This window comes from Eurytemora carolleeae, unplaced genomic scaffold (assembly GCF_000591075.1).
Source record: "Eurytemora carolleeae unplaced genomic scaffold, Eaff_2.0 scaffold60, whole genome shotgun sequence".
NCBI classification, from domain to species: domain Eukaryota; kingdom Metazoa; phylum Arthropoda; class Copepoda; order Calanoida; family Temoridae; genus Eurytemora; species Eurytemora carolleeae.
Window position 1 is genome coordinate 301972 of NW_019396087.1, and position 15065 is coordinate 317036.

Sequence of the window (15065 nt, forward strand, 5' to 3'; positions counted from 1 at the left end):
AGACAAAACGTGTTTACAGGCATTATATAGTTTTTCTCTCATATTAAAAAATATTTTTGGATGGATTGTTTACATGATTTGGTTGGCATAGTTTTTTCCTTTTTGAATTTCTTTTTCATTTATGTTCGAATTTTCTTTTTCTCATGGTTGTTTCACAATATTTAATTTTCTTTTATCTTTTCTTGAGACGAAATTCCAGTTCTTTTGAGGCTTTGACATTAATGGTTATCCTGAGAATATACAGGTTTTCAGAAGTTTTCTTTATTTTTGACAAACGTTGTTTTTTTTGGATTCAAACTTATACAGAGTAACTGTGCCTTGTTTTGTACATAGCGCAATGTATTCAATTTTCTGCAAATAAAAAATATACAAGGAAAACCTTGTTTACAATTAAATTGTACTGAAGTTTCCAAAAACTGCAGTACACATGTTTGTAAACAGAGTTATTGGAGGCCCCTTTTTCGAAAGAATATTTAAAAAGAATAAAAAAGAAAGCAAAATTTTCAACCACATAAACCTGTTTTGTTTGCACTTAGCGAAAATTAAACCTAGAGGATCTACGAGGTCACAAAGTCGTACAAGTAATTTTTACAAATTTTCCTTTTGTCAACTTTGAAGTGATTTGCCGGGTTTTTATATCAAACTGTTGTTTAAAAATTGTGCCACCACTTGTTTCAACTTTTCCCCTCCACCCTGTTTAATGTTTTGTTTTGTGCAGAGATGAGTCGAGATCAGCAAAATCCTCTGAACCCCGAGATAGTCTAGTCAGGTCTCCTGTCTCCCCTTTCCTCACTAGAAAGGTGAAAATACAACAAATAAATGATTTATTTATGGTTTATGTAAGTCAATGTTTGTAAAGCTAAGGTAAGGGAGATATGGTTTGTATGTATTTAGGTTTATGTAAATCAATGTTTGTAGAGCTAAGGTGAGGGGGATATGGTTTGTATGTAATGTTTATTTATGTCAATGTTTGTAGAGCTAAGGTGAGGGGGAAGGTTTGTATGTATTTAGGTTTATGTAAATCAATATTCTAGAGCTAAGGTGAGGGGGATATGGTTTGTATGTATTTAGGTTTATGTATGTCAATGTTTGTAGAGCTAAGGTGAGGGGGATGTGGTTTATATGTATTTAGGTTTATGTAAGTCAATGTTTGTAGAGCTAAGGTGACCGGGATATGGTTTATATGTATTTAGGTTTATGTATGTCAATGTTTGTAGAGCAAAGGTGAGGATGTATTGTATAGGTTTATGTAAATCAATGTTAGAGCTAAGGTGAGGGGGGGATGGTTTGTATGTGCTTAAATGTAACATATTAAGACTGTTCCTACATTGGCTTATAGTGAATTAACACTTAGTTCTACACACATTGATTATTCATCTGATCGGATACGCATGTAGAAAAGCTAAAATTTGAAATTATTTTTAATTTCTTTTTTCATCCTCATCAGTCCAAAAAATAATGCCTCCGATTTTACAGCAGATATCTTTTCTCTCATGGTTTATTTATGGCCTCCGAGTTTTTCCATTTCGTTAAAAAGATGATTCAGCAATTTCGAAAATATATAAATAAATTGCAAAAGTATGAAGGATTAAGCAAAATTTTGAATATCCATTCTTTCCGTTCATTCATTTTTTTTCATATTATCCTTAAAATATTAAGACTTTATTAATATTCTTAACCCTGCAGCACGTCAAACTAAAGTTAATTGCACTTAAAACTGAAATTTTATATATTTTCGGCAAGAATACAACAACCTCAAAAAAGTGTACGCTAAACAGTTAGAGCTGAAAGCTTTTTCAAACAAATTTAAACACAACCCCTATTTTCTCTTGTCATTACCCCCCAACATACGTCTTTCATCTTTCTTTCATTCTTCCCTTTTCTTTTTTCATTCCTTACCCATTCTTCCTATTTACCTCTTTCATTTTTCCTTCTTTCTTCTTTACAACTTCCTTGTTTTCCTCTTTCGTTCATCCTTATTTACTCTTTTTCTTTTTCCTTCTATCCCCTTTCCTCCTTTTTTCCCTCTTTCTTCTTCATTCTTCCTTTTTCTTCATTCCTCCTACTTTTTCCTTCTTTCCACCCTCATTCTTCTCTCTTTCCTCCACAATTCTTTCTTCTTTATTTTTCCGCTTTTACTCTTTCATTCATATTTCTTTATTTTTTCATTGTTATTTCTTTCATTCTTTCTTCATTCCTCCTTCTATTTTACCCTTCTTTTCTTTTTCATACCTCTTTCTTACTTAATTCTTTCTTCCTTCTTTCTTCATTCTTTCACCTTCCCCCTTCAATTCTTCCTTCTTTACCCTTTCTATTTTTTCCTCTTTCTTCCTGCTTCTTTACTCTTTTTTCCTCCCTTACTCTTTCTTCCTTCTTTACTATTTGTTCCTTCTTTCCCTTAAATACAGGGACGACCTATACGAGATTTTTTCAGAAAGGGGGGGATAATCAAGGGAGTGTGCACAAAACCCCCCCCCAGGTATCTAGTATATGAGCTTGTATTGGTTAGGAAAGGGTATCTAGAAGCTGGACGAGCTGATGACTCATTAGATCTTGAACTTGGAGCTTCAGCTTCTGGAGTTCAAGGAAGGAAAATATTAGAGAATTCTTCCAGACAAAATTCAACCAGAAGAGGTTCAGGTATTTTTATAGATATTTTCTACGGAATCCAAACTGAGCAGTCAACGAATTGAGTTTTTACCACAAACTCTGATTGCAACCCAATGTCCCGAACCCAATTCAGATCTTTCTAACTATGAATTCTGTTAGAACAGATTACCTAAGTTCAAAAGATATCAAACGTTTAAACTATCAGGTTGCAAAGATATAGTAATTTGAAATTTGAGTTTGTGTCAAGGTCTCTATAATATATAACAGTAAGTCATGGGGTTGAGTCAACTAAGAACTGAGTGGAATTTTCAGTTTGTCTTATCAGCTTAACTCTTAATTCAAAAGATTTCTGAAGGATTTGTAGCTAATTTTCATTTCATTCAAAAGTTCTCAGCTATGTTAAACAGAAAAAAGATAAATTGTATCGAGTATCTTCTCTCGATCCATCCAACTTTGATTTTATGTGATTTAACCAATAATGTTTTTAGATCAAAAGTCATCCTGGTAAATCTCTTTTTTACAAGAAAGTTAAAACACAAGAAATATTTCTCGAACATTTTACAAAGTATAAAATATTTAAAAAAAATACAATTGTGTGTATTCAAAATACTTTAAGTTTTCCTGGTGTGTTTTGAAAGTTGAAAAGCAAGTTTAACAAATTAACCAACTTTGTAAACACAGGGATAAACCTGATGCTGCCTAGTTTAACTTCAATTAACATAATTTTAATCTTTTAGATCTGGAAAATTCATTTTAGTTTATAAATTCGTCCAGCTACCAGACCGCACACAAATCTTTCTACTTTTTTAGATTTTGAGAAAAACTTGTGGAAAATAATATTGTGGATTTAGTTAGCTTGATTTGAGTTGAAAGTTTCGACATAAATAGGTTTATTTTGAGCCACAGAACGATATAATCAAACTTTAACTATCCCTATTAAATAGAAATTGCCCGTAAAGGACATTTTTATTTATATTTGGTTTAAAAATAAAGTTCAAGTTATTCTAAAATCTGCAGAAATGTTAATTGTTTCAGATTCTAGCGAGAGCTCTCTACGTTTAGATCTTCATGTTACTGGTTGTGCTCCAGTTACTTTACTTGTCAGGTCAGTTTTTACTTGTCGAAAAAATGTTCTAAAAGAAAGTGCTGTTTTCCGGATTTGAAGTAAAAAAACAGCATTTTTTTATTTGTGTTGTTAATAAATACCAAATTCTTTTAATATTCATGACTTGTGTTTAAAGAAAATATATTCCCAAGAACTTTAAAATAAACGACATTTAACAAGTCCGAGAAGCGCCAAAGAATTTCTGTTTTTCATTTATTTCTTAGTGTCTCTTAGACTGCAAAAGTCCAAATAGTCCGATATAATCCATATTATATTTCTTGTTTTTCTTCTTTGGTTGTCAATTGTTTTGTGTAACCTTAAATGATATATGTACTGTAATTCTCATGAGATGTAACATATACACAGGTGTTTTTTGAGAGGATAAAATAAGCATGACCAAAAATGTAAGGCAAGGAAAGTCAATTGCGGTCGTGGATACTCTGTGTACATATTGACACCAGTTCTCTTTGGGCGGAATTTGTAAACAATAATAGATGCATCAGTGTTCGTTTAGTATCTGAGGAGGTTAAAAGCATTAAATTTTGATAATTCACATAATAATTTCCTATGACCAGAATATTTCATTGATTTTTTATGTGAATGATGGATCCCATGGCAGGCTTCGACATTCGCCTTGTGTTTACATTAGCGCCCAGAGACAGTACACTGCAGTACTAAAGATGTGTACACTTCTGAAATGACTTTCCTTGCCTTACATTCTTGGTAATTTTCATGTCAAAACAATGACAACTTATATATATATATTACAACACATCATTCTTTTTAATGATTTCTATGACAAGGTACATATTCCGACTGGAATCTTGGAATGTTTATGTTTATATTATAGAACCAGTATTTAATCAAAACAATGTTATATAACGCAGTACGGTTTTTATCTATCTATCTATCAAATTATTTTGAGTATCCAACAAGTTTCTGGGATAGTAAATGTTCACAATATACTCTGTGCTTTTCACTTTGATTACTTAGTTTATGATGTTGTGGTACTTCTCCATATTTTCGATCATAACTCCTCTTGTTAAAGAGTTATTGATAACAACAATGTTTAAAATGTTGTATACAGGATAATTTCTTTTCTCATACATGTTCTTAAATCGTAATTAGAGGAGCTACGAGGTCACAAAGTCGCAGCATGTCGCATACATTTCATCTTCTCCTTCTTTCTAGTTCAGTATGAAAGATGCAGTGTTATTTGTTGCTTTGTATCTATTGCCTGGGGGTTTCAAGTCCATTTGTCAAGGGCCTTATTGTTGTATATTAGTAAGTTTTTGTAAATTCATTTTAAAGATTGTCGATAAAAAATATATTTTACTTTGAATTTGTAACATTATACGAGATCCATAACCGCTCTGAAAAGCTCACTCGATATAACTTTTAGTTGAGAGTAGAGTGGAGAGAGAAAATCATATATCATTCGGAATATATTATTACAAACTTAGATATATTGTTTCCTTTGTAACCAATATTTATTCCATTTTGTTTAGAAAACAACAGAAATACAAATTATACAATTGAATTTATATTCCATTTTCAGTTCCTCTTGAGTGCAAACTATTGATAGAGCTGCTTGTTTTCAATTCAACTTTAATTTTCAGCTTTTTTGCAAACATGTTTTTTAAAAAAGAGATTATCGTTGTAAGTTAAAGTAGGTTTATATTTAAATATTCACAACGGTACCCTTTAGACTTTTATCCAGATATTATCCATGCAGTAGACATCGATTTTTACAACACCCCCCCCCCCCCCCCCCNTGTGTTCTTTTTGTTTACATTTTAAATCAAAGAAGAAAAAAAAATTTTGCGGATTTTTAAAACAAAATTCACGGATTTTCAAGAATTTAAATTTTTTTACAAAATTAAAAACCTTTAAAACACATTTTTTAAAATTTTTATCATTCATAAACCTTCCCTGTGGTCACGTGATGTCCCACAAAAATTTGGGCCCGATCGGTTCAGCCGTTTTGACGTCTATTGGATACAAACAAACAGACAGACAAGCCAAATTTATATATAGATTTATATTACATTTTTGAAATATAATTTACAGCAATTGCTGTAGATATTCTCTAGATAGTAGTTCAATTAAAATAATTTTAGGTTTATAAATTAAAATCTTGAATTGAACTAGACCAAAATACAGACCTTATACTGTGATTATTTACAAATATTTTACAATAATGTGTATCGAAAACCAGCTGCAGTTTATTGTTCAACCTTTTCCGGGAACTTTGTTTTCCAGAAACTTTAAAAATGATAAATACTAAAAAATATTTTGCTAATTACTCCTTTTAAACAAAATCTTTAAACAAGGCCTGGGGGCCAGCATGGTGTTTTTGAATAATATATAGGTGTATACAATATACATGTTTATATGCACAGGCAGCCGTAGTACGTTTGAATTTCTCTGCCGGGTCAACCTTTCCGGTCCCAGTTTGTACTGTATCGCCCAGACATTGGGTAAATAAGGCAGACACTCAATAGGACTAGCCGGTGCAAAGTTTACGCAGTCAGACATTAGGTTGAATTTACTTTTTCTAAAGGGTCTGAGGTGGGTGTATGGTTTACACAAAGTATAAGCAAAATTAAGTTGGTTATCTAAACCTAAAGTTTAAGCGGTCGCTGCTTTTAAAAGTCCATGCAGTCTAGAAAATGTCTGCATAATGTTTATAATCTCTGAATCTCTGTGCAAAGTGTACAGTCAGCGTTTGTAGTAAATTGTATAAAAATTGTATATACATTTTACTGTACTGCACGTTCTTTATTTTTCTACAAAATAAGAATTCCGCGGTTTTTTTCACGATTAAACAAGAACGTTTTTCTTATGGTGGTGTATTCAAAAGTCGCAAGTGTGAAAATCGATGAAAATTTGCGAAATACTTGATACAACTAAAGCTAAAGACAAGTATTTTATAGTTATAAAACGTGCATGACATGAGGGTAAAGATTAAAGGCAAAGGCCATAAATTTCTCCTCGTAACTGTTTCATAAATGTAGACTTAAATCGTTAAAGCATTGTTCGTGTTGTTTAAAATTTGGTCAACAATCCCTTTAAGATATTCAAATTGTATTTTAGGTGAGATCAGCTTCTCCCTGTGGAGGATCCTGTTGTCACAAAGGGACTGTTAAACAAGTTAGTTGGGGGTCTGCTTCCTCATCTAGTAATACCATGGTAAAAAAAACTTTTTTAGCAAGAAAATAGGTCCCACGTTTAATTATATATATTTTCCAAAATGTTGTCCTCCATCTTATTCTCATATTATTTTGCTTTCTCTGGAAACTCCCCCTGTAAAGTGAAGAATATTCTACAGATAAAACTTGGTCTGAAGAAACCATTAAATTAACTCAACAGGATAAAATTCAGAAGAACCGGATTGGAATAAGTTTAAAGAAGAGAAAATACGTAGGATTTTAAGAACATTTAGGATTTATTTATCCTTCTTTATTGTTATAGATTTCAAAGTATGCTGATGTAGGATTTGCTATAGCTTTGCTTCTAAATAATATGCAAATTACAGAATTAAAACAACATATTAAAATCTTCATGACGTTTCCTAATTTTTAAAAACTTAATCAAATAAATTCTGGGTCTACCTTCTGAATAAAGACAATGAACACAAGAATACCTCTGATCAGTGACACAAACAATTTTTCCTATTAGATCAATTATCCCTTTTAGTTTTTCTAACCCCAGAATCTGATCAATTTCATCATGATCAATTATCTCAGCAGATCAAATATCTCCACGAATCTCTATACAACCTAATCAATATACTGATGATCAATTTTATGTTTAATTAATCATCTCCCTAGTTTCTTTAGAACTGATCAATGTCAACATGATCAATTATTAGATCAATCATCTCACGGAGTCATCAAGATCAATTACTCCGGTTAAATACTCATTAGGCCTGAGCCTGTTGGATTTGAAAAACATCTTCATGATTAATTAATTCAATTGTACTGTTAGATCATTACCATAGGTTTCTAGGATCGGATTTACATCATCCTAATCAATTATTAAGTTGGATCAATTATCTCCCCGAACCTATGATCAATTACCCTGTTAAATACCTGAGTCTCTTGGGATTAGTTAAATGTCATCATGATCAATTACATCAATTATCCTGTTAGATCAATCATCTCCCTAAGTCATCGCGATCAATTATTGCGTTTTATCACTCATAGCCCTAAACCTCTAGAATCTGAAAAACGTCATCATTATAAATTCCATCAATTATCCCAATAGATCGATCATCTCCCTGGGTCTCTATATCATTATTAATGTCATCATGATTGATGATAAATTATCAAGTTGGATCAATCATCATTCCAAGTTTCTAGAACTTGATTAATGTCAGCATGATCAATTATCCCGTTAAATTAATCATATCCTGGGTCTCTAGGATTTGATTAACATCATGAATTATAACTATATATAATCCAAAAGAAATTAAAAGAAAACCAAATTATGAAATAGACTGGTTTCATAATTGACTAATGATCATTTCACATAGACTCTATGCCTTTCACTTTACAAACGATGATTTTACGTTATCAATATAAATCAAATGATGTTTTTTATTTACCTAATTCATTTTATAAAGTTTATTTAACAGCTTTAAAAATTCGAAATTGAATGAAATGGATAGTCTAGGGAGCATACTGTATTAATGTACTCTACTGCATATAATTTGTGAACATTTACATGATTTGTACACTTTGAACTCCCTTTCAGGCTGAAAGGGACTGAAAAAATTTATACCGAGGGATTTTCTAAATTCCATGCTCTAATATATAATCTATTCTCTTTGATATAATCTGATCATTGTCATCATGATCAATTTTTCATCCAAACATTGTTTAGTTTTTTATTTCAATATAATATCAGTTCTTTTTACCTTTCCATCTTCTTTAATTTTTATAATGTCAAATTGGTCCTAAGGTTGTAAGCTCTCAAGTAAAAATCGTTAAGTCTTGGCCCATTACTTCTTGAAAACAAAATCTAAAAATAAGTGCTTATTAGTTCTTAATGATAAGGAATACAAAAACTAGAAGTGAGTTCAAGTGACTCTCTGATTACGTACAGCTTAACCAAGAATTTTGACGACATTAAAAGAATGTCTAAAATGTTGTCTTGACAATTTTTGAATGGGTTTTATACTATTATAATTGTAAAAATAAATAAATAGCCATGAAATTTGCAATCGTTATGATCACAATTTAAACCCAGATAAATATAACTTTTTCCTCCTAGGCTCTATTAGAACATTCCCCCCCCCAACTTGGTAAAAAGTCGAGTTTTCATCCAGAGATGGCACGACTATTGGAGGTGAAAACTCCACTTTTAAACTCGATAAAAACATCTGGAAGGCAAAAGTCCAGTTTTACTCGATTTTAACTCGAGTTTTTGTTTGCTTGGTATGATCAATAACCTGAAAAATATCGTCGTTTACAGTTCGAACAGTTTATGAAGTAAAATTACGCAAATAAAAATGAAAAGTCACATGAAATTTAGTCAACAGTCCCTTTTTAACTATGTAAAATTTACACGATGTCCATTCTTTTAAAATATTAAAATCAGTAAATAAATAGAAAACAAAAAACCATGAGAAAAATTATAAATCTTGAAAATGTTAAATTAATCCGGTATGTAGTGTGTATAGTTAGTTACTCTTTCTCCAATATCCAAATAATTGGTTCAAAGGATTTCTAATATTGAGTCTCTAGAGTCTTATTTCAATACAACTACAACCCTTTAAAGGATCCCTAACGGGAAATGAAGACACACACAGAATATATTAAATCCAACCCAATACAGTTTTCCATCTCATCATTTTCAATCTGCAGGGTATCTCTGAATTTTATACAATAAAAATAAAACATTAAAATATTAAAGATTTAACTATTTCACTTTTAACTTTTTCAAAATCTTATTTTAAATCAATAATTTGTTCATTCTTACAGTGATTTAATAAGAAAACCTTTAACTAAAGTTATGACTTTGAATAGTTCAATGAACATGAGGCTAAGCAATTGTTCAGTATAAACAGGCCCAAAGGAATTAATTTTTTGTCACTACCTCAAATTTTCTAATCCCTATATCTATGGTTTAAAATATCTAAGGTCTACGACATTGAGTTGCAGAGATATAAGAAATAGAAACTCAGAGTTTGTGTCAAAGGCTCAATTCTTTTTACTTAATAAGTGATTTAATAATTTACTTGTTAAGCTATCTGCTTTGTAATAACTTCAGTATTGCTTTAATGTCGTCTTCCTATTCTACAGTTTTCTGGTTATTACGCAGCTTAAATCTTCTCGTTCTATTCCTATTGTGCGTCAATCGTCGAAAAAAACAAAAACAAAAACTACATATGAATTTAAAATGTTTCTTTATTCAAAATGAATATATGTTTTTTGATTTTGGGGTAAAAATTTAAAAATTTCAAAGTTTTGAGGAAATGTTCCAGTAACGCATCATGAGTATTTTTTGTTATAAATCAAAGATTAAGAAAAGATTAAGGAAGCGAGTGCTTGTCTTGACCTTGTGTTTATTGTTAATGGTTTGTAAGGATGATTATGTATTCTCGCATCTGGGAATACAAGATAATGTAAAACTAACAAATCATGGTTACAGAGTGTCCCAACAAATGACCAGAGAAGACCTTCGACTCGACTATCAAACTTTTTTAACATACTAGGCTTTTAGGGCGCTTCGCGTTCATCTTCTATTTAAATTGTGAACATGTGTTCTTTTTGTTTACATTTTAAATCAAAGAAGAAAAAAAAATTTTGCGGATTTTTAAAACAAAATTCACGGATTTTCAAGAATTTAAATTTTTTTACAAAATTAAAAACCTTTAAAACACATTTTTTAAAATTTATATCATTCATAAACCTTCCCTGTGGTCACGTGATGTCCCACAAAAATTTGGGCCCGATCGGTTCAGCCGTTTTGACGTACAATATATCATACAATAAACATTCACTGTATGTTATAAATGAACAAAATGGAACTAGTGTTGAGACGAAACAAATTACTTTTTTACCAAATATGACCGGGAAACCTAAGTTAAGTATAAAAAAGGTCGCATACAAATTGGTCACTTAAAAGTAACGAAAAAAAAACATTCAAAATTTGTTTGTTTGTTTAATTCTGACGCGTTTCTTTAAAAACTGATTTTAAACTCTTTTTATCTAAAATCTATTATCGATTTGATTTCAAAATTTGGGCCATTCATTCTACATTCACAACATTGTATTTAAATTAGAGGTTCTAACTCCAGTCTTTAGTTTCAGACTGAGGATGCAGATTGGTGGTTAAATCAAGCTTCAAATCAGGTTATTTAAAGAGACTGTACAGTATTTTCAAGTGATCTCCATGTTCAGAGTGACATGTTCGATAAGGGATGGGCAAAAGCCAAATTCATTTCACAGAAACATTAAATGTTTTTTGGACTTTTAAAAGGTTTTACGACAATATGAGTTGGTTCCAATATCTTAAAACTTTATTCAGAATTTTGCTTTTATCAAACATGCAAATTTGCTACCCTAGAAGAAAATATAAGACAAAAACGATAGTTTTGGTACTTTTTTGCCTTTTATTTTCACCTAGGATAACAAAATTTGCGTGTTTGATAATAGAAAGTTTACAAAATACAATTTTAAATCTTTGAACCATTAATCTCAGATTGTCATAAAACCTTTAATAGTCTAAAAATATTAAACGTTTCTGTAACACAAATCTAGTTCGATTCACATATTTATAATTTTCTCTTTTGATTTCTTATAAGAAAGTTTGTTTTCAAAAAAAGGAGGAAATTGTTCTAATTAAAGCTGAAAAAAGAAAATATCTTACACATTTTTAATCAAATAAAGTGTTCTTGTTGAGCTCTTGTTTAAGAGCAATATTGTTAACCAGATAAATTGCTCTTGTTTAAGAGCGATATTGTTAATCAGATAAAGTGTTCTTGTTGAGCTCTTGTTTAAGATCAACATTGTTAATCAGATAAAGTGTTCTTGTTGAGCTCTTTTTTAAGAGCTATATTGTTAATCAGATAAAGTGCTCTTGTTTAAGAGCAATATTGTTAATCAGATAAAGTGCTCTTGTTTAAGAGCTATATTGTTAACCAGATAAAGTGTTCTTGTTTAAGAGCTATATTTTTAATCAGATAAATTGCTCTTGTTTAAGAGCAATATCGTTAACTAGATAAAGTGCTCTTGTTTAAGAGCAATATTGTTAACCAGATAAATTGCTCTTGTTTAAGAGCAATATTGTTAATCAGATAAATTGCTCTTGTTTAAGAGCTATATTGTTAATCAGATAAATTGCTCTTGTTTAAGAGCTATATTGTTAATCAGATAAATTGCTCTTGTTTAAGATCAACATTGTTAATCAGATAAAGTGCTCTTGTTGAGCTCTTGTTCAAGAGCAACATTAATCAGATGAAGTGCTTTGTTGAGCTCTTGTTTAAGAGCAACGTTAATCAGATAAAGTGCTCTTTTTGAGCTCTTGTTTAAGAGCAACATCATGTTGAGCATGCCTCTCTTGAAGTTTATTGTCACTTAAAATTACATTGACAGTCCCTTTAAAACGACAATCAAACAATACATGCTATGTATTGATATTATCACCCTCATCAATAGCTTAATGTGTGTTGAAATTTCAAGACAGCCCCCATAAAAAAGCAAAGGTCTACGGCAATTAGGATATATGGAGATAAATTTACAAATGATCCACATTCCACAATCATAAATCTTTTTAATAAACCAACATTTCTGTATCTCCTTTCTACATTTTTTCCCTCTCTTAAAAACACAATATCAACAAACAAATACGAATTAAGGGAATGTATTCAAAAGCAATTTGTATACAACCTCTTTCAAGGTTAAAGTTGAGACATTTTTTGGAAAATATCTGATAGAATCTAATTTTTGATGAAACCATTATAGGTTATAGGTTCACATCAAAAAAGATGCTAAACAACTAGATATTTTACTGGAATACTGGAGCTTAGGTTACCGCATTTATTAAGATAAAATGAGGCTAGTTTTTTGATAATTAACTTTAAAATATATTTGTTTTTAGTATAAAAGGCATTTTTTAACAAAATTTGATCAAGCTTTCTTGAATTTGAATAAAACGTTTTTGTGCATGGAAACCCTTCTGTCATAGTTATTTTGCCTTTTTTCTGTTTAAATATCCTTCCCGTCAACAGTTTGTTACTTCTTCTAAATCTAAACAGAAATTAAAGGGATTGTAGGACTAATTTTATATGACCCTCCATTTATAAAGTGGAATGCCGATTCCTAATAATACCCTTTAAACTTATCTCTGATCAAGGATGGATGATATCAATGAATAAAAAACAAGTATATTTATTTTAATTTCAGGCCACTCTAACCGTACCCCAGCCTCCTGGTATTTTGAGAACACCTCCGACGCCTCCTCTGTCATCGGAGGATAAGCCTCATAACCTTTACCAACCTCCGCCTGAGGTTCAAATCTCACTTCCTGAAAAAACTCCATCTAGTTCTCCTTGTAAAAAACTGGAGAGAGACCTTTCAGAAGTTCAAACAATAGACCAAGATGACAAAATCATGGAGAAGTCTGAAATAACATCCGAGATTAAATCATTCCAAGATTCAAATCCTAATCTTGAAAACACTCCTTCTTCAGAAACAGCTACCAAGGATCCTTTTGTACCCCCATACAGTATTTCCGTAACTACGGATAAAGATGAAACTATTCTAGTAAATGCTCTTTCAAATCCTACATCCTTAGTTACTCATGAAACCCCTTGCTGGACCACAACCGAAGCAACAGATTCAGAAAGTACATCTTTGTTTGAATCCAACCCTCCCTGTCATAACTACTCATATGAGCAGGAAATGAAACTCTATGATAAACAAGATGCTCAATCAGAATTGTTGACAAGAAACAAAGAAAATATATCTGTAGTCCAGACTGAGAACAATAAAGACTTTATAGAAATTGCTGATAGATATTATATTGAGATATGTAGAGATGACGAGGAGAGGATTAAAGATGAAATCTATGCACTACAATCTGAACTATCTATGGATCTAGGAGAACTACCTCCACCCCCTGATATTCCTGTTGAAGCTGAAACTGAACTGACCCACAATCTTGAGATTCTTCCCTCCCCTCCAACTCCTCTGGAATGTTACCAGTTTAGTCTCCTTGATGTTGAAAACCTTCCTTCTCCTCCCGAGCTTTATCAAAACTCTTTAACAGAAGACATCCCTGATACCTACTATGTAGATTATGATTACTTACCTCAACCCTGCTCATCCTCACCCGAGGAACCATCTTCTCCAGTTCAACATCTTCATGTCCTTCCTGTCCCTGATCCTCTACACCCTAATCCTCAGGAACCTGTCTTTCATTTCAGGGATCTTCCAGAACCCTACCAATCCAACTCAAACTCATCAGTTCCAGGTTCTAGGAAGCATTCATCGACGGATGAAGGTTAATTTTTCTTATAAAATTTTTGAAGTTTTGTTAAACAAATTTGATTTACTTTTTAGAGGACACCTTTGTGGATATTTCAAAAATAAGTAATTTTGATAATGAATCAGAGTCTGAAACGACTGAAAAGGAAACTAGAAATTTAAAATTCAGGTAACTTAATAATTTAAAAAATGAATGAAATTTACAAACCCTTCGAAAATCTCATTTCAAAATGTTGGAGAATCTACAAATTTTACAAAGGGAACAATGTTCAAAAATATGTTGACAGACCTAATTTTATTTTGGCTTCCAGTAAAATACTTTTTCTCTTCAATTTTTCCATAATTGTAAATATATTTTATCAGATTAAATAATAATCATTTTATGTTTCTAGAACTGATACTATAGTCGAGGTATGCAATATATTTGCTCAAAGACAAAATCTTCCAACTTCAGTCCGTTCCAAAGAAATACTGGAGACTCAGGAACAACGTGCATTAAATGCAGCAGTTCAGCAAATGGTAAACAAACCTTTGGAGTTTACACAAATTCAGGTTAATGACAAATCAGACAGTACAGTAGTGGATGATGGTGATACATCCATTGAACCCTCCTTAATTCGACCAAAATGTCCTGTTCATCATAAGGCTAAAAGACACGTTAAAAAATATGAAGGTTTGGAAGATACACTCCATAATCTTTCTGGATACAGTTCATGTGGAAAACTTCGGAGAAGAGAGAATAATAAAATGAGCCTAGGAGAGTAAACCAATTTAAGAATTTTTTTCGTATTTTTAATTTATTTTTAAAATGATGCACAGACTAGTCTGTTTTGCTTCCAGTTTTGAGAAAGTGC

At 31.4% G+C, this 15065-nt stretch overlaps 2 protein-coding genes across 5 annotated transcripts in view; one reads left to right on the plus strand and one right to left on the minus strand.

Moving 5' to 3' along the window:
* LOC111718332 (23 kDa integral membrane protein) overlaps positions 1–8103 on the minus strand; it is a 72624-nt gene extending 64521 nt beyond the window's left edge. The window contains exon 1 of the mRNA XM_023493897.1: positions 7810–8103. The gene's annotated coding sequence lies outside the window, so the exon portion shown is untranslated. The remainder of the gene's footprint in view (positions 1–7809) is intronic.
* Positions 1–15065, plus strand: part of LOC111718330 (uncharacterized) — a 62460-nt gene that overhangs the window by 45596 nt on the left and 1799 nt on the right. For all 4 annotated transcript variants that reach the window (XM_023493891.1, XM_023493894.1, XM_023493892.1 and 1 more), the window contains 6 exons: positions 719–800; positions 6812–6907; positions 11029–11076; positions 13129–14227; positions 14287–14380; positions 14604–14968. In XM_023493891.1, the coding sequence (XP_023349659.1) occupies positions 719–800; positions 6812–6907; positions 11029–11076; positions 13129–14227; positions 14287–14380; positions 14604–14968 (1784 nt within the window). The remainder of the gene's footprint in view (positions 1–718; positions 801–6811; positions 6908–11028; positions 11077–13128; positions 14228–14286; positions 14381–14603; positions 14969–15065) is intronic.